The sequence below is a fragment of the Trichogramma pretiosum genome, unplaced genomic scaffold (assembly GCF_000599845.2).
Source record: "Trichogramma pretiosum strain Unisexual culture from Peru unplaced genomic scaffold, Tpre_2.0 scaffold10, whole genome shotgun sequence".
Classification (NCBI taxonomy): Eukaryota; Metazoa; Arthropoda; class Insecta; order Hymenoptera; family Trichogrammatidae; genus Trichogramma; species Trichogramma pretiosum.
The window spans coordinates 2,289,059-2,311,919 of NW_019641652.1; the positions used below are offsets into that span (position 1 = coordinate 2,289,059).

The window sequence follows — 22,861 nt, forward strand, 5'->3', positions numbered from 1 at the left end:
ATCTGAAATGAAACTTAAGGTCGAAGTCATAGAAGCTAAAGAATTAAGTCCTAAAGATGCCAACGGCAAAAGTGACCCGTACTGCAATGTATATTTGAATTCAAAACAAAAATATGGTCGTTCAACAACAGTCCATTACGAAACTTTGTCGCCAGTATGGAAAGAGCATTTTGAATTGTACGTACATTAACTTCATTGCTTTTAATAATTAAATATCTCTATAACTCTTATTAATTTTTCAGCGTTTCGGAACACCCAGAACATGATACTTTGACAGTGGAAGTATGGTAAGATTTATTTTAACGGATGCATTTTAATATAAATTATTACAATTTACTTCATGAGGGAAATACTCATGATCCCAACAAAGAAATCAGTTTAGATTAAACTGAACTAGAATCATTAATTTTTAAATTACAATTAAAATGGTGGATAGTTTAAAAACAGCATTATAATTTTGACTATTCGATAATCTCTTTAGAAAAAAAGTTAATTACAAAACTTTGTAGGAGAAAAAATCAGCAAGCTTTGCTTCGTAGCATGGTTTAACATTTCAAGCTCGAGAAGCAAATTGAAAGAAGAAAAAGAAGCTCCGAATTTTTACATTGAGCTTTAGAACGGTTGCACGCGATGCGATGCTGCGTATGAAAATCGCCTTTTCCATATGCGTAGTCACGTGCAGCGCGTAGATGTTCAGTGGCTTTGTTTTACGCGTGTTTGATTGCAGATTTTTTGTTGATGTCTAATAATTATTTCTGATGCATGCAGGAACATGTCTGTGATTCTTCAATCATTTATTTCGGTTAAAAATTTTATGGAATACACAGCTTTGTACTAGCTGTTTATTAATCGATCAGCTGATTTTTTTTTTCTGATTCTCAATTTTAATGAGCAAATTATTAAAGCATAGAGCTTATTTTTGAAAAATTTAGATGTAAATTTCGGCTTTATTTTAAGAAATTTTTTGTCAGTGATTGAAAAATTATCAAAAGCCTACGAGTATGATCACTGATAATTTCTGTTACTTTTTATACCCAATGCGCTCCAAGATATTTAATTTCCATTTTTTAGGGATTGGGATGATTTTGCAACAACATCAGAAGCAATTACAAAAGTAAAGACAGTCCGAGGATTCAAAGGTTTAGTAAAATATGCTAAGGATGTAACATTAACTGCAACATCAGGGCAGCACGGACATGAGCTTATAGGGAACATTCAAATCCCATTGAAGGTAGATTACTTTACACGAATTGTGTTTGAATATTTTCAGTAAAAAAATACCTTATTTATTAGGATATTCCACTACATAACGAGGTAGTTTGGTACACAATAGAGAAAAAAGGAAAAGCAAGAAATCGTGGAAGTGTTAGTCTACGTATGAGCTTCCATGGAAAACATTCGCGGACGGGGTATCGAGATCATCGACATTTACTGCGTACTCTTCTGAAACATGAACTTAGGCTGAGAGATCCCGGAATGTATCGCTGGAATAATCAATGGCAGAAACCTGCTTCGGCCATAATAGTGCAACATGTGATACACCTAGATATCCATAGTAAAGATTCATTGTTGGCTCGGTACGTCGAATTCTCCGAAGTTCATTACAACAATCCATTAAATTATGAAGTATTCTATCAACTTCTGCAAGAACTGAAAGACTTGATGAAAACTGAAAAGTTTTCTGAAGAGGAAATGAAAGATTACTGGGTCGCTACTCGAAGACTTTTGTACGTTGGACTCGATGTATTGCGTCAAATCCGAAGATTGCAGTGTGACGATGAGCACAAACTCAACCAATTAGAAATAATTCTTAAGTTTGTATTTAAATTCTTTTTTTCTCAAAATTGTTTGATTGCATTTGAAGATTAAATACAATTTTCCAGAATAATTGCAGAGATGAAATTTGATAATTTGTCTAAAAATTTTAAGATGTTTCCTTTGAAAATGTATTCATGGTTTCCCGAGGATATTCATGTTAAAGATGATATTGAACTACTGGATGCTTTAGAGTGCGCAATTATTAAAGGAACAGACGATTGGTAAATATTTTCATATAATAAAATAGAGTATTTGATTAAGAGATTTTTGTTACAGGTTTGAGTATTACATGTTAAGTTCGAATGTCATTAAAGATACAGATGATATGAATCAGTGTATTGATATTATTCATAACGTTGAAATAGACTTGCAAAAAGCTAGAGATCAGTACGAAAACATATTTATTGAGTAAGTACAACATTTTTGTTTTTGTTTTCCAAGTATTAGCTAGCAGATACTTAATACTCTGTTTCAGAACCATTAACTATCCTTATACAAGAATTGTCTACATTACGTATGAAAAGAAAATAAGCGAAATGTGCATTTCCATTGTCAAAGATATATGCAGCAAATTCAGTATATCAGATATGTCATCTTGGGAAATACTTTGCACTAAACTATTCAAGTTTTATTTTGTTGTTCAACAATTTGCAGAGTAATGCATTTTTCGTGCTGCAATAAAAAATTCATCTTTTTCATAATAAAATGTTTTAAAATTTCAGGCTAGGACAGATTTTGTGTTCTGATCAAACGATGGAGCATATGCAAATTCACGACTATCATGATTGGTTCGAGCCAGGAGTGATTTTCTGGTTGAGTATGACCTCTGCAAAAGCACGATCTGTAATCGATCGTGCTATCGAGTTCGACAAGTTTCAAGCAGTAGATTCAAGTGTACGGTATACTTCTAGCGCCATGGATCTTCTTACTATTTTTCACGAGATTAAGGATTTCTGGTTAAAACTCGCTTGGCCTGAAGGTGAAAAAACTTACAAAATTCTCATGAAAATTGTCGATGTAAGTAGTGCAATGAAATCAATGATCTTTGATTGTTTTTACAATTTTTCAACATTCAGAAAATTATAACTTTAATAGGATATATGTCGGTGCTCTTTGGTATATGTAGATCGAATAGCTGCCAAATTTACCGATGATTGCACGGATTTCATGACAAGTACTCTCGTTACTTTATTAACTAAATCGTTCTATGTTTCCTCGAACTGGTGCTACTCAGTTAATAATATTTACTACATAAAAACATCTATAGAATCTCTTTTTGTAAATGATCTCCAAGTCGAAAAAGTATTTCAAACAATAGATCGTACAATGAGCCCTGTAAATGCCAAACAGAGTGAAAGAAAACTTCGATCCCTCATGGATGAGACAAGAGGTACTATGGACAATCTGATCGCTACAATGCAGAGCTCTGTTGTTACAAATATGACTCCGACAATGGCAAGGTAGATAAAAAATTATGAAATGAATTTCTTATAAATAATAGTAGAATCGTGCTCTTGATTTAAAAACCATTTTCAAGGCTTTTGAAAGATGGTACAGAACAATTCGACTCGAACAAACCATTTATGGAGAAACTCATGGAATATTTAGAACAAAATTTACATACGCTTCACGAACACCTTAACGAAGAAGCTTTCGAAAAATGTTTGCAACTTTTATGGGGCATGATGTTCGAGTTGTTTCATCGATTGACTGAGGATAGCTTAAAGGTAAAAAGAAAGAATAACATTTTCCCCTTATCAAAATGAAATGAAAAACTTCAGAGTTGTTTTAAATTTTTATTCTTTGCAAAAATGTTTGTTGGTTTTTAGGAGAAAAGAACACCGAGTTTTTATACGAATTTACATCAGACACTCCTCGTGCTTATTCGTTTCTTTCGTCTTGGAAAAGAAGATCAAGATTATCGAATAATTGCAAAGATTGAGAATCTTTTAAAACTTTATGGTTCAGACTCAAGTGAACTAATTTACAATTACTACAAGGACAGATTACAACAACAAAATAATCAAAATCACGAATTTTTTGGGGTTCTCACAGTGAAGGCATACTTTTTATACGATAAATTACACTTGCAAATTCTTAATGCAAGAAATTTGAAGAGCGTCGATAGTAAGTATAAGAGTTATAATTTCTTATGTAATATCACCTTAACATTACATAACGTCATATTTCTCAAATTTCTGCAAGTTTTTGAGCAAAAAATATTTTTAATGTATGAATTTCCGTTTTGTTTTGAAAGATAAATATATCGTTTTTCAAAACTTGAATCTCAGTTGTAGTCTAATTATACACTCGGCAACAAAATTATCGCAACAAAAAAATTCATCGAAATTTTGTCGATTTTCAAATGCTTCTATCTTGGGCTAGATTTATCGTATCGACACGCTTTTTTTTTTAATTTCTTGGAAATTTTGTCCTCTTTAAATCCATATAAATTAAGATAAGATTTGAGTTAATGTTGAGTTACCAGTAGTATTTGAGCGTGACCCTAAAAATTACTGAAAAAAAATGACTGTTTGAACGTGTACCAGTACCACAGTGATTTTTTTATCGAAATCTAACATACACCATCGCAAAGTGCTCTTTTCAACGAGTAATTTAAAAAAAAAAAGACCTCTCTACGATTTTTTTAACGCCCTGTAGGTCGATTTGAAGGTACGGTTTATGTACGCAAAATGCCCAGAAAATCGTCTTGATTTCAGGTAAACAGAGGATTTTACGTACTTTAAATGGTATCTTCAAATCGACCTACAGGGCGTTAAAAAAATCGTAGAGAGGTCTTTTTTTTTTTAAATTACTCGTTAAAAAGAGCACTTTGCGATGGTGTATGTAAGATTTCGATAAAAAAATCACTGTGGTACTGGTACACGTTCAAACAGTCTTTTTTTTTCAGTAATTTTTAGGGTCACGCTCAAATACTACTGGTAACTCAACATTAACTCAAATCTTATCTTAATTTATATGGATTTAAAGAGGACACAATTTCCAAGAAATTAAAAAAAAAAGCGTGTCGATACGATAAATCTAGCCCAAGATAGAAGCATTTGAAAATCGACAAAATTTCGATGAATTTTTTTGTTGCGATAATTTTGTTGCCGAGTGTATATAAAGTAATTTAGTGTATATGTGCAACCGAACTACTTTACATAGAAATGAGACTAAAGAAATGTATGAATTTACTGCACTTTTTCGTAATTTTTGTTATAGGAAAATGTAATACCTATGTCGAAACGAGATTATATCCCAACAAGATATACGGCACGAATGTGCTGAAAACAGGCGTTCAAAAAGACACGCAATTTCCGCTCTACGATGGAAAATTTGAAGTGTGAGTATGGCTTTGATTTTGCGCATGCGCCTGTTTAGCAATTCACCCTTACCTTATAAGATGCTTCACAACGTGCTCTCGCACCAACGGCCCAAAAATTCTTCCAAACCGTCCTCGCCGAATCTCACAGCCCAGTGCAGCCTGGCCAACATTAGTTGCAATCTCGCTTATTGTGCAGACGACCAAAATCTCACCCGCGGGACTGTAAATTTGCACGTTCAACTTTTGAATTTGTAAATAAACACCGTTGCAGCGTATTATACAACACAGTGGCGGTACCTACAAGTCGAAAACTAAAATCTAGCTCGACGACTGGAGGTAGCCCGGCTATTACAGAGTCATGTGGTGTAGTCCGAGATCTCTCCCCCCCTCTCTCTCTTTCTCTCTCTCTCTACGTCTCTCGCATCTTTTCGGCGGCTATTTTTTCGTAGCCCATGCGGTGCAAATACATGACTAACCGCACACGCTCGAGTTTTATGCCCGTCAGATGCTACATTTGCACAATAGAATTCGCGTGTATCCATATACATCTGCCCTCTTTTGTCTTCCTCTAACTCGCCCAACTTTCAAAAAAGAAAAAAATAATTCCTTTCTATTACGGTTGCGTAACCAAAACTTTTTGAGCATTTATTAACTTTGTTTTCACCACTTGGTATTTTACGAAGAATTATTTTATATGATGAACTTTGAATGTTTCGAACGATACCAGTTTGTATTAACTAACTAAAAGCAACATTTTTAAAATTTATTTCACCAGTGTTCTCACTCCAGAACAAAAGAAATATCCAGATGGACTTATTGCATTTGAAATTCTCATTCGAGAGTATTTCAAATCAAAGTTTTTGGCTGAATGTTTCCTTTCCTTGAGTGATATTCCAGAAATCAACGACTCGTCCGAAATAGCGGCAGAGATAGCTACATTGAAGCAAGTCCACTTAAAACTCTCACGGCCAACTGATCTAAGTATGTTTTCAATATTTCTACGGGCCTTCAATTGATAATGAATTCGCACCATCATCATTCATTTTTACAGATCATAGGGTTCTAAGCATACTGTCGAACCGGAAGGGAGATAGTTCAGCTGCTAATTTTGCAACAAAAGAAGCAACAAGAATAAATGCAAAGTTAAATTACACCTGACATAAACCAAAACCGGCGATAAGTATAGACTGTTCGAATTTCATTCAGTGCTGCGACGATATTCGAGAAAAACTGGTTACTATTATCTATTACACTGCTATTTACCTTATAAAATATAATTTTTAATTCGAGACGATTTTTTAATTTACAGATTCGGACTTGCAGCGTCGATCCACCTGATGAGTAATCTGATTAAATCGTTGTACAATTAATAAATTGTTATTGAAGAATCTCAATACTACTGAAAGTTAAAGATAATAGTACAGTTTTATGAAACAATTGTAATATTTCGAGAAATTTATTGATTTTATACATTTTAAAATATCGAAAATTTGTATGAAAAAATTAATGACTAAAATAATAGACGTAGCTTTACGTCGCTAAAATGATTGATAGTAATATTTCTTGATAATATAAAAGGTCGTCAGCAATAAAAATGTTGACTTTTCAAATGTGATATTTGAACTGGTACATCCAGTATCCATGACGATAATGTAGAATTAGAAGCCACATATTGGTGAAATGTTATTACAGAAATTTATAAATAATTTACGTTTTTAAAGGATTTATTGTAAATATTGATGATTTAGCTGTTGTATCTTGTATGAAAGCAATAAAAATTTTCATGATCTCATAGCGCTATTTATCGCAGTTTTCTTTCATGAAAGTAAACGTCGAAATATTTTTTGAGCTGCAACCGTTCAAGATTTAGCCTGAATGGTTAAATTTTCGACACAGTAACAAAATATTGCATCGCTCGTTCTTTATCTGAAGGTAAATCAGTTCATGGACGTGAATTAATATCTTTGTTCGCATGGCGTTGTAAACAAACAATAGGCATTTTGAAGCCAAACAATCGCCACTAATCAGCAAAGCTAATGACGAACTTGACGCTCGGCATTGATAATGCCATTGAAATATCAAAATGATCGATTTTTGTGCGAGAATTAGTACAACTTATGGCGTTTAAATGCTGAATAAACGAAATCCAGATTTTGACAGTCGAGCGCCATCTGTACGATTCGTCCTCACACTCAGACGTGCAGCTCGGACGGTAAGCGACATCGACTCGTCCCAAGCTATCGTTCCGATACGCCGGTCTGCATTTGAAAAATGCAATGATGCACTCGAAGCAATCGCCCAGTTGAATCGAGCGATCCGATGCATCCCAGTACACGCACATTATGCATTCGTTGCGAACCAACTCGATTGCCTTATAACACATACTAAAGTAGGCAGTCGCTGGTAAACGTTGTACATTGCGATGAGCGACGGTTCAGCCTTCGCCGATGACACACGCCGTCAGTGCTATATAAAAGAAATAGTATAGTACTCGCAGGCCGCTACACTGCATGCCGCTGACAATCGGAGCTCCTCTCGTTTTTACAGGTGTTAAATGTTTATGCAGCTCGGCCTCGCTCCCGGCCCGACTTAGTCGATTTTAGCACGTTCGGTGGTTCAGTTCGGTGAGTGCGAAGCAGACAAGTATAATAAGCACGAAAGATGGACGAGGAAAGAATGTGGAAGGATCTTTACCACAAAGTCGTCGCGGAGCAAGAGCAGAAGAGACAGAAGAGCTCGGATTCGCCGAGTAGCCATGAGGCCAGGTGATTTATTACAGCATTTCTTTGATTCTATACCTCTGCGCGCTTGATCGTATACGAGTACTTTTGACTTTGCATTAGAACCCCGCCCCGCGCTAAACAGTCTAAAATGTTTTTCAGCCGATTGTGCGCGATTAATTATTTATAATCTGCGTAGACGCAATCGCGGCCAATCGGCGCTAAGGATGAATCATATGACTAACAATAGGATTGCACGGCGTTAGAGCATGAAACGGATTCGGTCTAAAAATTGCTGCTACTCGCTTTTGCTTTGGGCTTCCGATCTTTTATCGAAAGAGACAAAAAATGTTGAGCTATTTTTAACCCAGCTCATTTGCAAGTACATCGCGTCTCCTACGTAAAGGAATTCATAATACAGTCGTCGAGTTTCGCGATAGTGAAAGGTGATGCTGCGAAGCCTATATATACATACATGTTTATAATCTCGTAACGTCATCGCTCTGCTGATGTGATTTAAGTCTCGGGCTCGCGTCGCGTATTACATCGACGTTCGCATATACACGAGCCGGTCTGACGAGCCCGCCTGCATCTATGCATCATTTGTACACGCGCCAATGTTTATAAACTTCCGCGCTAGCTGATCGGTAACGCAATTATATGCAAAATCGACAAGTACCCTGAATTTCGTCAAAGGTCATTCGCTGATCTTTGTTCGCCGTTTGACTCAAGGATTTTTCATGCAGCAATTGTCGAGACTAGTGCGGCTCGCATCCATAAATATCGCGATACGATCCATTCATGGGTATAGCGCGTCGAGAGGAGATCTGCATTATCGGCCACGATAAAACCGATTATACTGTAATCGGTAACAATTATAGTGCGCGCATTTTCTCGCGGCATTGATTTCTGCGTGATGATGCGTAGTCTCACAACCTTCCAGCTATGCTTCATGTAATTCGTATTAACGATGTTTTTCCTCGTTGCAAAGCGTACACATCGACTGCGATGCAAAAATATACAGTTCTTCCGAGTTTCAGATTTTTTATCAAATTATACATTGTTTTCGATCAAAAAATAGTCCATAATTGTTGCGATGATTGTGCGAGTGATTTATTAGGTTCGGAAAACCCGCGTATTATGCCTGAGTTTGTTATTACAAATTTGATTTAGCATCCTTTCCAACACATTTATTAAAGCGTTACGGGAAAATTTGATTTAATCTACGATTACTGCACATCAAACTTATTGATGATTTAACTTTTCATCATTCAGTTTCGGATTAAAAACAGACATTCTTTTGTGTTGTTTATTTGAATGACATGTAATCGTTTAACATGCTACAACAGGAACTTTGACAAGTACACAGTCTAATTATAAAATTTGGGTAGTCGGAAACTGATTATAGTTGATAAATGAAGGAATTATCTATGTTTTGAATGATTATGTAGTTTCCAATCTTCGAATGTGAGAAAATTGTTCAAACTATTAGTGATAAATGGATTGTTAAAAATCAAATTACTTTCGTCATTAGATATGTTCCAGTTATCAATTAAAAATACGTATATAAATCGTCAAATTTATTTCACATTGTGCTGATTCTACTCGTGCAAAATATGTCTTTCAGCATGAAAGAGATATTTTGATTACTTTTCGATTAACTACACATTTTACGACACGTACCCTACGGGGAGCTAATTAAATTTTGATACGATTTTAAACTTTAATGTAGAGATTTCATATACACTGAAATGCTTAAGAATTGCTGTATCATTACGTGCGTGGTTGAAATATCTTAAAAGAATTTCAGAATTTAAACATAAAAATTAAAATTGTTAAAAAAAGACCTTTAGTTTATGTAAGCTTGTTACCAACGTTTTTCACTACATTTTAGTACTTGAGATTTTCTCGAGCTTTCTTTATCACCCAGATAAAAATGTGTTAAAATATTTTTGAGTAATAGCGATGACCATGTTATATAGTAATGTTTTTCATCGTTGCCGTAAATTTTGTTAAGGTTGTTTATTTTCTTTGTGTCACTGTATAACATTCTTCATCATGCGCGTCCTTCATAGAGACAGTTGAAATCATATCGAATTTGAGAAAGGACCGTATCAATTCAATGCGTAAATATATTGAAAAAGATTTCGGGTCATTGTTTTACGCTTCATTACGAATTTAAATACCTCGCATTCGAAGTTCACGATGATTTCATCACATATCTCACGCTTACATTCGAAACAAGCTTTTCGAAGAGTACACATTTCTTATCAAAGATCTTAATTTAGTACACATGCATACATCATTACACAGGCAGTAGGTCGTTATTTGGTCTTGGTAAAAAAAAAAAAAAAAAAAAAAAGAAAAAGACAATAATTCATCCAGCACCGTGAGTCGCGTTCGCACGTGTATATAATAAACGCGAAAAGCCCGTGTCATGTATAGGCGGCGTTATACTTTTCTTCGGGCCGACTGTATGACAAAGATACGATTGTGCATATAATAACGCACGAGAAGGCGCGCGTGTGGGGATATAGACAATATTTGAAGAAAAGAAAAAAAAATCGCAGCCTTTACGGAGAGCGATTTGACGCGCGACGCGAGCGAGGCTCCGATTCAGTCATTACCGAATGATCGCGACGATACATCGGCACATGTGCGCCGTTGAAAAAACTCCGAGGTTTATATAGACGGAGGTGCGGACACTCTGTACATTTCGTGCGCGATAGCCGTCAGTGTCATTACAATTGGTTTTTTTTCTATAAGCCGCACGAGATTATTGGAGCCGCCGATTCGTCGAGGAGCGTAATGAGAAAGCTTAGTGATTGGACGAGCGCATTTCTGTCCACTTGTCGAGTGTAAATATCATTCCTTTTCTTTTCAAATGGATATCTATAAACGGTGACAATTTTCGCTGGGTCCGGTACTTGCCTATTAATTGTGATTACACGGCTGATAACGCAAAACACAGGGAGCTACGTTGAAATTAGAGTGTGCTTTGTTCCGCGTTTCGTGCGACGAGAGGTGTGTGGTTCTCTGCAAGCATAAAAAGAGTTTTATATTTAGATTTTGCAGCAATACGACCAATTAGATCATGTGTTTTTTTTTAGTGAAACTCTTTGAAATTCGGGCAGGTTTTATTATAAAAAATATATGCCCGAATTTAGCGTTTATTTTGGAAATTGTGCGATGTGTGCAGTTATAACGAAAATGCGGAAAAATTCGCCGAAGCCAGGCCAGATATTTAACGCACGAATTTCAGTAACAATTATTTATGAAGTAGTCCCTTTCATTTTTAATCGAGTCCACTTAAAGCAAAGATGTATATATAGCACGTAAAACCGATCGGTGAATAATTTATTACGTAAATTCCTTTTCAACAATATTTTCATATTAATACGGCTGAGAAGCACGTTCTCCGTGAAAAAAAAGAGAGAGAGAATTTAAAAAGAAAAAAAATAACGCGCGAGCTTCGTCTGACCTACACATGCGCGGATACTTGCGCGCACAGGATCATTATTGGCTGCGATTGACGAGTTAATCACTTTTATATGAGTGGTGTCAAGCGGATCGAGGATTTACGCTGGCGCGTATACAATATGTAGTCTAAAAATACTCGCGAAATGTTAACATATTTTTACATCGATCGGGATAAAACGCGTGACGTAGGAAGTCTTTGGAAATTGTTTTTCGACGTCGATATTCGCGGAGATTTCGTTTATATCCCTGGCGCGAAAGACAGCTAAATTCGCCGAGCTCCGTAACATTGGCCTGCTTTACATATCATACACTGACGATGCGGAAACAAGACAGGTTGCAAGAGGAGGACGGAGGCTTCTTCGAGAAACTGGGCACTCGTCTCGCGGACCGGGCGGAGGAGCAGCGCCAAGAGGAAACTTTGCAGCCGGCGAAGGATGAGGATAACTCGTGCTCGGAGGAGGAGCAGCAGCAGCAGGGCGACGATGGCGAGGACGAGGCGAAACGAGCGCGCTACGCGGCCAAGAAGAGCAATTTGCAGCGCCAGCCGAGCCGAGCTTACGAGCCCAGCAGCAGCCCCGAGACAGACAGCGAGACGGAAGAGCAGGAGACAGCTTTGGCCATAGTTGCTCAATCCGTTGGTCTAAACGTGAGTACAGCCTATGTTATGCTATATACCTTCCACCACTCACCATTGCTACATGTATATTACATGCGAGCCGCGTGCAAATCTACTCGTTATATATATGTATATCTATATCGTTATAATGTAAGAGATAGTTGGTATAAGGTAGAAGGAGCCAAGGTAGATATGAACGGGTGAGCTTATGACGAGGTAGTCAAAGAGATTAGCGATCGCTACTTGCTAGAGCGCGCGAGCAGCTGATACATATGTATATAAGCCGGTGGGCGAGAACAGGGCGGGAGCCCAACATTTGCCGTTGCTCGTCGCTCGTCGTTTCAGAGAGAGAGAAAGAGAAGTGAGTGAGAGCAGTAACCCAGCCAGCCGCCCTCTCTATAAAGCAACATCTCGATTGAAGTTTCCGAGCGCGTGGCTCTGGCAATTAGACGCCTGATCGGATGAGCTAGTTATACACTGTCAGATGCGTATAACCTCTGTATATACGCACGTATATACATACATACACATATATATCTATATCCAGTTGGATAGCTAGCTGCCAAGCTTTGATCCTGCGCTGCGCTAACTCTTTGCGCTTCGCTTACTCCCCAGTCGATTTCAGTTTTTGCATTTTTTCAATTTTTTACCCTCGATTCTATATATACCTATACCTATCTCTCTCTTTCTTTCCTTCTTTTTTTTCCTCCCCCGCTATGGGCGATAAATTAACGAGTGGCAGGGAAAAAAGTCGAGTCGAAAAATTGAAAATCGTAAATACTCGACGCTCGGCGCTGTTGTTTTTCACTCGGCCAGAGCCTCATTATTCTTTCCGTAAAAATTACAATGGAGCGCTTCATACATGGATGAGCAGAGGGCAACGCGCGACCCGTCTCCACGCGTCCTATAGCAAACGCACCTATACACACTCGCGCACGCCATAATGATGAATCACGCGATACTCTATGCTTTTGCGCCCCTTTTCCGTCCTTCCAAACTATTGATTGTGTGTGCGTATGCCTACCTAAGAGAATGGGACTACTTGGCGTCCCGTGTGCGTGACTATGTCTCGCTGTGTGTAACTTACCCAAACGTATATGTGCGTACATTGCACACCCACAGGATAACTCTGACATGGTCTGGTTGTTATGGCAGTAGGCACGTTCGAGCGTTGGCCAGAGCTGGAAAGCGATGCGATGCCGAGTTGCCATTATGGCCTGCGCGCATAAAATAAACAACTCCGGCCCAGTCTTTGTAGTGCCTTTGTTCGCGTGGTATGGCAGCGAAATCAAACAGACATACCGAACCGATTTTAGTACCGATTTTCTCGACTTCTGTCAAGGCTTTTGCCCTCGTGCGCGGCGACGATAAGCCAAAAAAGCCCAAGAGTCATTTGGTCGTGAGAGTTCGTAGCAAGAGGCTGCCGGTAAGTAATGCCAACAAATTTTCTCCGAACGCACAAATATCACTTACGAATTACGTGCCGCATTATGACAAATCGATAGCATCGCTTTTTCTTGATCCACGCCGAGCTCGAAGCACAATTAGCACGAGTTAAACAAAAAAATTGAGCCGAGCTTCTACAGCGGTGGCCTTAACCTTGCGCGTGCGAGCTTGAATCATCGCGGCCAAGCATATGGTTTATTTTCTTTCTAATTCCTCGCCGACGCACGCGTTCGACTGTACAGCAAGAGATAAAGCTCGTTTACGCAAACACGTCGGCGTGATCGTCTGTACGCACACGGCACTCGAGCTTTCAGCGTGATATTCAGCCTCGCAAGAAAATCAACGAGCTCGAGCCTCGACTTTGATATTTTGCGGATTAGTCGTGAGCTTGGTACCTTACACGCGTGCCGCTTACACACCTATCCAGAGCATGCACGGAAAGTTTTATAAGCCGAAAATTTTGAGTATCGCCCGCAAACTTTTAGCAAGCGCAACATGTTAAACTTGCAACTGATACAGATATCTTGGTCCGCGCAGTCAACGCCAACGAGTGAGAGTTGACTTTAGAACTGAAATTTTCCGAAATCTTCACTCGACAAGTTGCGCGAATTTCCCAAAGACTCGACAGGCCGCTCGTATATGGGGTGCGATCACTTGCCAATATATACGCGCTGTATACACATATATATTCCGTCGAGCACTTCTCCTGATCGCTCGGAGCTTTTTCGAACTCGAGGGAGCGGCCAGTAAAATCAGGCTAGCGCTCAAACACGAAACAGCATTATCGCTGGAAAATCAGCCTCGAGAGCTTTCAGCTCGTACACAGCTGGCTGTATATGTATAATATAAATAATAAATGCGGCGTGTGATATTGACGCTCGTTTCAAGAGAGCCACTCGAGACTGATGGGTGGAAAAAACATACAACGTCGAATGTCGTCGTATTCGGGAATATTAGCGCGTCGACTCGCAGCTTGCTACCGACGTACGTATTTTTCGTGGCAAAATCAAAATTTCGACTGGGTTGGGGCGCGCAACAAGCATCTTTCAGTCGTTCTGCGCGACCAGAACGAGGCGATCGCGTGTATATTGGCTCGAAGCTTGCACAACAGTCGTGCTCTCTTTCAACGGCGACTATACCGCTTCACGTATATACACGTACTATACACGTATAGGCAGTCCAAAGCTGGTGTGCGGCTCGTATTCGTGCGCGCTCGTAACTATGTGTGCGCGTATGCGCGCGGCCGTTGCTTTATATATTTCTTTCTCTGTCTCAAAAGAAGAAGCATCCGAATGGCCAATATGCCTCGGCTATTCCTGTATGCACGCACAGTTGCTTTTCGCCGGTCTGCCGCACACTTATGTACTCGCTTATCTCGTTCTCTTTCTCTTTCTCGTTCTTCTTGTTCTTTCTCTCCTTCTCGCCTTTTTCGCGCACACGCGCGTTCAAAGTCGAGCTTTTTTGCATCTACCGTTTCTGACCTTACACTTAGCATACAGCACGCGCTGCTTCGACCGCCATTCGAAAGCGACACACCGGTCGAAGTTCGATCGTCGATGCGCTCTGCAATTTCTCAGTGGCAGTGCGTCTCGTTGGCTCGTGCATTTCTTCGACGCTTCATCGCCCCGAGCTTTTTTCGTGCGGCACAGTGGACGGTGCGTGGGTGCGTGGTCCGTTTTCGAGACACTTGAAACATCGTCGTTCGCCGCCTCCTCTTGTGCGCAGTGAGAATGACAGTTGTCGGAAATGTGCCTAGATTGTTTGTGCGAAGCTCTGAAAAACAAATGTGCGTGAAAAATATTGTCGAAGCCAAATTAGCATCAGCCTCGTACTTCGGATTCGATGTTTACGATTATTTCGATGATTTTTTTTCCGTTAGCTTGGCAGCTAGCATATCTGTCACGTGTTCGTTGATTGTTTAATCAATTTCTCTCTCGTTTTCGTTTTCTCACCACCCGTTAACATAAACATTCGATTCGATAAGCATCATCAATGCGGCGCGTTGAATAAATTTCGTGCACTGCTGGAATTTTATCGAGGCAACTTGTTGCAATGCACAATGATGAAAACCGTATCGAAACGTCGAAACACTTTATCATCGAGACGCGCAGCGGCTCAATTGTTCTTTAACTCTGGTTTTTATAGATACGCAGATTAAAGAAAATTGGATGCGCAGCATCGTTCGCGGATGTATTTATAAAGTTTCTAACTTGGAGTCAAGGGCACTCGGCTAGCGCGCACGCGTTTCGAAACGTTTCCCGGCTTTTCTGTCCAAGTATTTCTCACTTTCAAGCGAAAATCGACACGCGTTTTTCGCAGTCGTCATTTTTTTTATACTTTCAATAATCAGCGAGATGGCGTGCTCGCGAGAATAGCTGGAAATCCGAGCGAATTTATAATCGTAAAAGGTGCGCATTTTAGCGGGTCGTTTTATAGGAGAGGAGCGCGCGCGAGCCGTATCGTAAACATCGAATCTCCCGGAGCGCATAAAATCGCGCACTCGCGCATATATGAAAAAGTTAAACCTCTGCCTATCGTGGAAAAAAATACATTTACCCCGAGCACACATGCTGCACGACTGCATGCGTATGTGCGTGAATATGAATATGTGCTCGTCGCGTACAGCGAAAGTGCATCAAAGTGGAGCATCTAGAAGCGGCACCCACACCCGCAGCGATAGCTATAACTCGGAAAAGGCGCATCTGCCGGTGCGCCAACAGAGGCAGCGACAGCAGCAGCAGCAGCAAAGCATCGATCTGGAAAATCTTTCGCGGGAAAAGTCGCTGGTAACGTCGAAAAATGTCCCGCATCGCGAGGCTCGGAGTATCGACGCGGCAACGTCGGTCGCCAGCATCACCGTAGCTCCTAAGCGCCTCGATAACGACGCATCAAAGAGATATAATCAGCGAAGAGCAGCAAATCGTAACAGAATGCGACTCTGGCGTGGGAATCGCTTCGAGGCAAGTGTCGACTTTTCGTTTCTCGCCATCGGTCCGCGACTGCGACGCTTTTTTAAATTGATAGGCGGACGCGCACCGCCACGACGACGACGACGATCATTAGCTTGAACGCCTGCATTTAATTGATCGACTGCAATTGAATGTCTCTCTTTGCCTAGGCTTACAAGTGAATAGTGCACTTGTTAAGCTGCGCTTCGCATCGCCTTTCATAAGCGCGTCGCAAGAGTCTGCAGGCATTTTTTTTCATCGTTAGATGTTATAATTGTATATTGTACGCGATACATGAACAGCTATTTTCAAGTCGCTGCGTATAGGTACTTATTTTTTATACACCATAAGTAAATGTTTTTATGAAAGGACCCGCTGTATCGAAATTCTCGGATAAAGAACAACTCGAGATGTGAATATGTTTTCTGCTAAACAACACAAATACAAAGGGTCAAAATAAAATTGCGAGCTCGAGCTCACGACTGTTGTCATAAAATCTCCAGTCGCACCGTGAACCAGTAACACACGGAACGAATTTTTCGACTTTTTCTGCTGTTTTGATGTTTGACCGCAGTTGAAGACTGGCTGGCCGAAAGAGCGCACGAAAATACGAGACTGTATTTACGAAAAGTCGTCGCATATTTCGATAACCTACTTATTGCTTAGCTACTTTTCCCAAAGTTGGGCACGTTTCGCGAATAAAATAATACATCGACGCGATATGCGAACGGTAGAGTGAAAATATTATATCGACTTCCGGCTATTTCTGGGAAGTGCAAGCTCGGACGAGATGGTAATTGGCCGATTCTGTCTTTTATTTCGCAGATCGAGGAGCTGTACACTGCCCTGCTGTACATAACGCAGCACCCGATCGGCCTCGACGTGGTCGATCAAGTGGAACAGGACGCGATTATCAATTATTTACAGAAGGCGTTCAATATCGACGATGAGACGCACGCGAGAGTCATGGACGAGACCCGCCAGATGGAGGTGAGTTTGACCCAACACGGCTTGTATCGCTCGTATCGCAATACGTTGGCAAAAGCCGAGCCAATTCTCGAGTGTCGTATGCGTAAAATTTGCTCTCGCATTTACACGCGACTGACTAATGCATATTTTCGCGCCAACACAGGCACCGGAGATACACTTAAATATAGAAGTCATAGAGGCCAAAGATCTGGTGCCCAAGGATGCCAATGGGAAAAGCGACCCATTTTGCGTGCTATATCTGGAATCGCAGCCGACCAAGAGATACAACACGGCCGTTAAGCCCGAGACCTTGACACCTGTCTGGCAAGAGCATTTCGCTTTGTACGTACAATTTAACCCGCGGCATCTCGTTGGTCTTTCGCGCAAATCGTTACTCGTTGGCTGATTGTGCTTCGTATTGTTTTTTTTTTCAGACCCCTCGAAGATCCGGAAAATGACGTGCTGTTCGTCGAAGTTTGGGACTTTGACGCGGCCGAAACGGTGCCGGAAAAGATCAACAAAGTCAAGACGATCAAGAGCGTCCGAGGCTTAGTAAAGCTAGCCAAAGAGATCGCCGTAACGGCCAGAAACGGCAACCACGACAACGAGTTCATTGGAAGCATCCGAATACCTTTGAAGGTGAGTATAATCGCGATACGATCGGCTGACTAAAAAAAGTAAAAAAAGTAGGAGTAAAGTATAAGAGTGTGCGTATCGCAGGATATCCCAGTGGTCGGCCACGTGAACTGGTACACCCTCGAGAAGCGGGGCAAGAGCAAACTGCGCGGTCACATCCGGCTGCGGATGTCGTTCAGCTCGGAGCACAACGCCCAGGTCGCATTCCAGGAGCACCGCCACCTCATCCGCATTCTGCTGCTGCACGAGCTCGAGTCGAACAAGGTGGAGAAGTACACCTGGCAGCTGGGCAGCTGGCCCACGGCGGGCTCGATCGTGCTGATGCAGCACGCGGCCCAGCGCGGCCTCAAGCCCGAGATCCAAGCCCTGGCCAAGTGGATCGAGTGCTCCAACGTCCACCAGGAGCACCCGCTCAACTTCGAGCTGTTCCACGAGCTCGTCCAGGACATCCGGGCGTCCATCAAGTCGGGCATGTACAGCGACGACGAGCTCAAGCAGTTCTGGGAGGCGACGCGCAAGAGCCTGCACTCGGGACTGAACGCGTTGCGCAAGATACGCAGACTCGCCTGCGACAATAAGGCGGTGGTGAAGCAGCTCGTCGCTATTCTTAGGCAAGTAGTCATCTACCTATAGGTACACCTACCCGCACTCTATGTGCAGCTAGGCTCGATACGGTCGATGACTCGAAAAGTGAAAAATCAAGTTCGCGACGCGCCTCTAGTCAAAGTCTAGTATGTATAATGTGCTCTCGTGCAGCTCTACATAGCTACTGTCAAGATAAGCGCTCCGCTCGTTTTCGTCGTCGTTTACTCTTGTGTGTGCGCGGTGCACGGGCCTATATACATATACACTGCAGCCTGCTACAAAAGCGCGGCTGCGCGTGCAGGGGGAATGTTTCCAACCAAGTGTTTGCGGCTCTCAAGTGGCAATATATAGGCAATTCACGGTAACGCGCTAAACACGCGGCGCTCTCGAGCGCCTGCGGAGAAATTTTGACGTGTTTTGCGGTTTAATTAAAGCTTAGAAATAATTGCGCGTTTGGATTTTAATTACTCGCCTCGATTCTAACATGCTTTAAAGAGCCTCGAAAGAGAGAGAGAGAGACTCGACTGAACCGGCAAGTATCCGATTTTTTTTTTTTGCTTCAGCACTTTACGCTCGACCGAAGAAAAATGAATCCGATTACGCGCTCGTGCAATCTCGGATAATCGAATTGAATCATTGTAAATGTCTAATTTTTTTCTCTTCTCTGTCTCTCTTCCACCACAGAATTATTTCGTGCCTGTCGTCTCTCGAAGTGCCAGAGAATGTAAATTTGTTCCCATTGAAAATGTATTCATGGTTTCCACCGGAGATTTTGGAGGACGACCGAGTTAGTATCCTCGAGGCGCTGGAATTCGCCGTAATTCGCGGCGGAGCTGAATGGTAATACTATTTTGAATGCAATTATACTTTCAACTTTGCCAGCCGAGTTCATATACTTTGGAGAAACTTTAAATTGAACTTTATACGCAATGATGATTATGACGTCGCTGGCACTGGCTTTTCCCATCCTATTTGCACTAGCACTCGTGTATACTCGCACATATATAATTATGCCCCCCCTCTCTGTATACGTATACGTATGTATGCCGCCAGGTTCGAGTATATAGTTTCCAACAACAACATGGAGAGCGACACGGACGAGGAAGCCATCAAGTATCACATCAAAATTATTCAGCTGATTAAAATTGACTTGACTCGGGCGAGCGAGATATACGAAAAACTCTTCATCAAGACGATCGACTTTCCCTACACCAAAGTTCTCTACCGCACGTACGAGAAGCGAATAAGCGACCTCTGCATGGTCATCGTCGAGGACATTTGCGGCAGACTGAAGAGAATCGAGATCGAAACTTCGGAGAATCCCGAGCTAAGTTTGGGCACTTCGCTCTTCGAGCTCTATCTGGCTATACAGCGATTCGCCGAGTAAGTTTGTCTCTTTCTGGTCCAACTCTTTCTTTTTTTTTCTTCTTTCTCGTATCGCGTCTATTCCTCTTGTTTCCATCGCTATTATAATTTAATAAGCGACTCGGGCAACACAAAAATCTCTATACATGTGTATCGCGTGTGACGCAGATTTGGGGAAAAAGTCTGCCCGGACGAGATAGAGCAAATGAAAGTTCGCAACTACTACGACTGGTTCGCCTCGGGTGTCTCTCACTGGCTGGAGATGGCAGTTTTTAAGGCAATCAAGCGCATCGATCGGGCCATCGAGGTTGACAAGCTCCAACCGGTCGACTCGAGCGTCCAGTACAGTTCCAGTGCCGTCGACACCCTCACGATTTTCTACCAAATCAAGGTTTTCTGGACGCAGCTCGCTTGGCCCGACATCGAGGGAGCCTACGCATTTATCGCCAAAATCGTCGACGTAAGTATAAAAAAAAGCAATTTTTTGTACAAAAAAACAAGGCAGAACAAGATTTAAAAGAACGATGAAACTCTGCTCGCAGGACATTTGCAAGTGCTGCATCGCGTACGTCGATCGAATGTCGCAGAAGGTCGACGAGCTCCAAGAGATCCGGGACGCCGACAGCAACCTCTCGAGGCCTAATCTCTTCGGCCAACAGTACGACGTCTCGGTGGCTTGGTGCTACGCCCTCAACAATATCGAATACGTGAGGACGTCGATCGAGCCACTCACCAAAGATCTCGGCTTCGAGAGCGTCATCGAGGCGCTGGCCGAGACCAAGAGCCAAATCGAAGCCGAGCGCTGCCAACAGACCCTCGAGCTCATCATCGACAATGCCAAGGATACGGTGAGGAACAAGATAATAACGATGCAGGAGACGGTCGCCAAAAGAATGGCACCCGCCATGGCCAGGTAATTTCTGCGATAACGTTGTTGTGGCTTGCGCGTCGTCTGGCCGCTGCGATCGATAATGCGAGCCTCTCGCTACTTTGCGCTTATACTGCGACTGGAAATAGAATTTGCGACTAGTAGGTTTAATTTGTATTGCGTAGGTATCTAATGGAAGGCGCCGAGCACCAGCAGCAGCACGACGCCAACAGCAGTAATTCGATGGACAGATTAATGGAGTATTTGGACTCGAATCTCATTACTCTCCACGACAATCTGAGCGAGGACAACTTTCAACGCATTCTAATGGTCATTTGGGAAGTGATGGCCGAGGTTCTAAACCAACTCGTTAACAGCAACCTGAGGGTACATTTTGCAATTCCGACTTTTCCGACTCGCTCTATCTCTTTCTTACTCTCGTATACATAATGTTATTGCAATAGCTCGGCAGCACATTGTTTTTGTTAAACTTTTGTTTTGCAGCGAAAACGTCCACCGGCTTTCTACTCGAATCTCCATCAGACTCTCAATAATCTCATTCAATTTTTCAATCTCGGCGCCGACGAGCTCGCCAACGTCCAAGTGCTCGAGCGCATCGAGAAAACCCTCGGCCTGTACGGATTAGAGACGGGCGAGCTCATATTGCGCTATTATCAGGACAGGCTGGCCGTGCAGTCCGTCATGCAAGACGAGCCTTACGGATTACTCACGGTCAAGGCGTATTTTTTCAACGATCTGCTGAACCTGCAGATCCTCAATGCCCGGAATCTGCGAGCCATCGACAGTAAGCATCCGTCCGACAACGACGAGAGAAAATAAAATTTCTGACTTTTCGCAAGATCCCTTGTCATCTGCCTCATCGTTTCTTTTTCCTTCTCGTTGCAGAGAAATGCGATACGTACGTTAAAATCCGACTGCTTCCCGAAGACGTATTCATCGGTATGAAGACATTCAAGACGAACGTGCGCAAGGAGACGCAATTTCCACTTTACGAAGAAAGTTTTAGCATGTAAGTGTCTGCGCACGCGGCTCTGTGCCTGTGTACACAGCTTTAATACCATAAGAGCTTGCAAGCGCGCATATAGATTACGCGACTGTGTGTGCTCCTTCACTTACCCATACACACGAGTAGTGCGCGCCTGCTAGAAGGCAACATTCTGCTGGCTCAGCTTTCAAAGTTTTCAGCTTGGTAAACGCGTCGAATAACTCAAAGAAGCTGAAACGTTATGTTAGCAACGAATAACACGCATCATCGCGCGCAAGGAATTCGACTGCGCAAATTTTCTAATCTTTAACGAACGCCGCCGCCCAAGTGCAGCCGCGACACTTCTTATATCCCTTTTTTACCTGTGCCCAGACTTTTTCTCACACCACCCAGCTTACCCTAACTTTTGCTTTGTTTCAGTCCATTGACCTCCGACCAGAGCAAAATGAAAAACGCAGTTATTCAATTCGAAATCAAAGACAAGGACTTTTTGAGAACGAGATTTTTGTCCGAGTGCTTTTTGTCGTTTGGCGATATTCAACAGACCGATTCGCACGACGGTTTCGACGCATTGCCACAAATTCACATGAAACTTTCAAGACCGACCAGCGAAAGTGAGTCGACTCTATACCGACGCGAGAAACATTTTTTCGAATATTTCAAATGTATTTTTTTACCCGCAGGTTCCGAAGTTATTCATGCCTTATCGAAGCGGAAAGGTGATAGCCAAGCGTCGTCTTTCGTTACGAAAATTCAATCGAAAATCAACTCGAGTTAGAGCATCGTTGACTCGAGTACCAACGAACAAATCATTTATACAATTAGTATTCAAGGTGCACTTTGAGACGCATTTTGTGTGGACGCATCGAACTCGAATACACGTTTTTGTCGCGCAATTTTAAATTGCTCACGCGATTTTTACGAAAATGTATTCCTGTGATATTCATAGCGCAGAGAGAACAATTATATAAAACATTTTATATAGCCATAATTTTATAATTAGTTATTAACTCATTTGTATAGAAAAAAATGAATAAATAATACAGAAAATCATTTCATGTACTATTGATGTTGTT

The 22,861-nt window shown here is 41.6% G+C and overlaps 3 protein-coding genes across 6 annotated transcripts in view; 2 read left to right on the forward strand and 1 right to left on the reverse strand.

Annotated features, from left to right (window-relative positions):
- LOC106658953 (zinc transporter ZIP1-like) overlaps nt 1-5,477 on the reverse strand; it is a 35,365-nt gene extending 29,888 nt beyond the window's left edge. The window contains exon 1 of the mRNA XM_014381171.2: nt 5,217-5,477. The gene's annotated coding sequence lies outside the window, so the exon portion shown is untranslated. The remainder of the gene's footprint in view (nt 1-5,216) is intronic.
- LOC106658499 (protein unc-13 homolog 4B-like) lies at nt 1,945-3,801 on the forward strand. Its single transcript, XM_014380499.1, has 7 exons — nt 1,945-2,039; nt 2,095-2,226; nt 2,294-2,473; nt 2,541-2,835; nt 2,914-3,278; nt 3,356-3,545; nt 3,787-3,801. The coding sequence occupies exons 1-7, from the start codon at nt 1,945-1,947 to the stop codon at nt 3,799-3,801; spliced, it is 1,272 nt and encodes a 423-aa protein (XP_014235985.1).
- A 2,114-nt stretch (nt 5,478-7,591) lies between the features above and the next one.
- Nucleotides 7,592-22,769, forward strand: LOC106658671 (protein unc-13 homolog 4B-like). Of its 4 annotated transcripts, none has more exons than XM_014380727.2 (15): nt 7,592-7,911; nt 11,680-11,992; nt 17,182-17,346; nt 17,489-17,667; nt 17,760-17,964; nt 18,046-18,572; nt 19,231-19,386; nt 19,600-19,929; nt 20,080-20,371; nt 20,454-20,824; nt 20,965-21,166; nt 21,284-21,584; nt 21,686-21,809; nt 22,206-22,399; nt 22,469-22,563. In XM_014380727.2, the coding sequence occupies exons 1-15, from the start codon at nt 7,808-7,810 to the stop codon at nt 22,561-22,563; spliced, it is 3,558 nt and encodes a 1,185-aa protein (XP_014236213.1). In that variant the 5' UTR covers nt 7,592-7,807. The 4 variants fall into 4 exon arrangements, with proteins under 4 accessions (XP_014236213.1, XP_014236216.1, XP_014236214.2 ...); XM_014380730.2 differs by lacking the exons at nt 7,592-7,911; nt 11,680-11,992 and adding exons at nt 14,799-15,071; nt 16,034-16,368 and having other exon boundaries at nt 22,469-22,769; XM_014380728.2 differs by lacking the exons at nt 7,592-7,911; nt 11,680-11,992 and adding an exon at nt 14,799-16,368 and having other exon boundaries at nt 22,469-22,769.
- The last annotated feature ends 92 nt before the right edge of the window (nt 22,770-22,861 follow it).

Coding starts and splice junctions, on each gene's coding strand:
- LOC106658671 (XM_014380728.2), top strand. CDS start 15,919: ATGAAAAAGTTAAACCTCTGCCTATCGTGGAAAAAAATACATTTACCC. Junction 19,387..19,599: donor ATTCGCGGCGGAGCTGAATG/GTAATACTATTT, acceptor GTATGCCGCCAG/GTTCGAGTATATAGTTTCCA. Junction 20,372..20,453: donor TTATCGCCAAAATCGTCGAC/GTAAGTATAAAA, acceptor CTCTGCTCGCAG/GACATTTGCAAGTGCTGCAT.
- LOC106658499 (XM_014380499.1), top strand. CDS start 1,945: ATGTATTCATGGTTTCCCGAGGATATTCATGTTAAAGATGATATTGAA. Junction 2,474..2,540: donor GTTGTTCAACAATTTGCAGA/GTAATGCATTTT, acceptor TTAAAATTTCAG/GCTAGGACAGATTTTGTGTT. Junction 3,279..3,355: donor ATGACTCCGACAATGGCAAG/GTAGATAAAAAA, acceptor ACCATTTTCAAG/GCTTTTGAAAGATGGTACAG.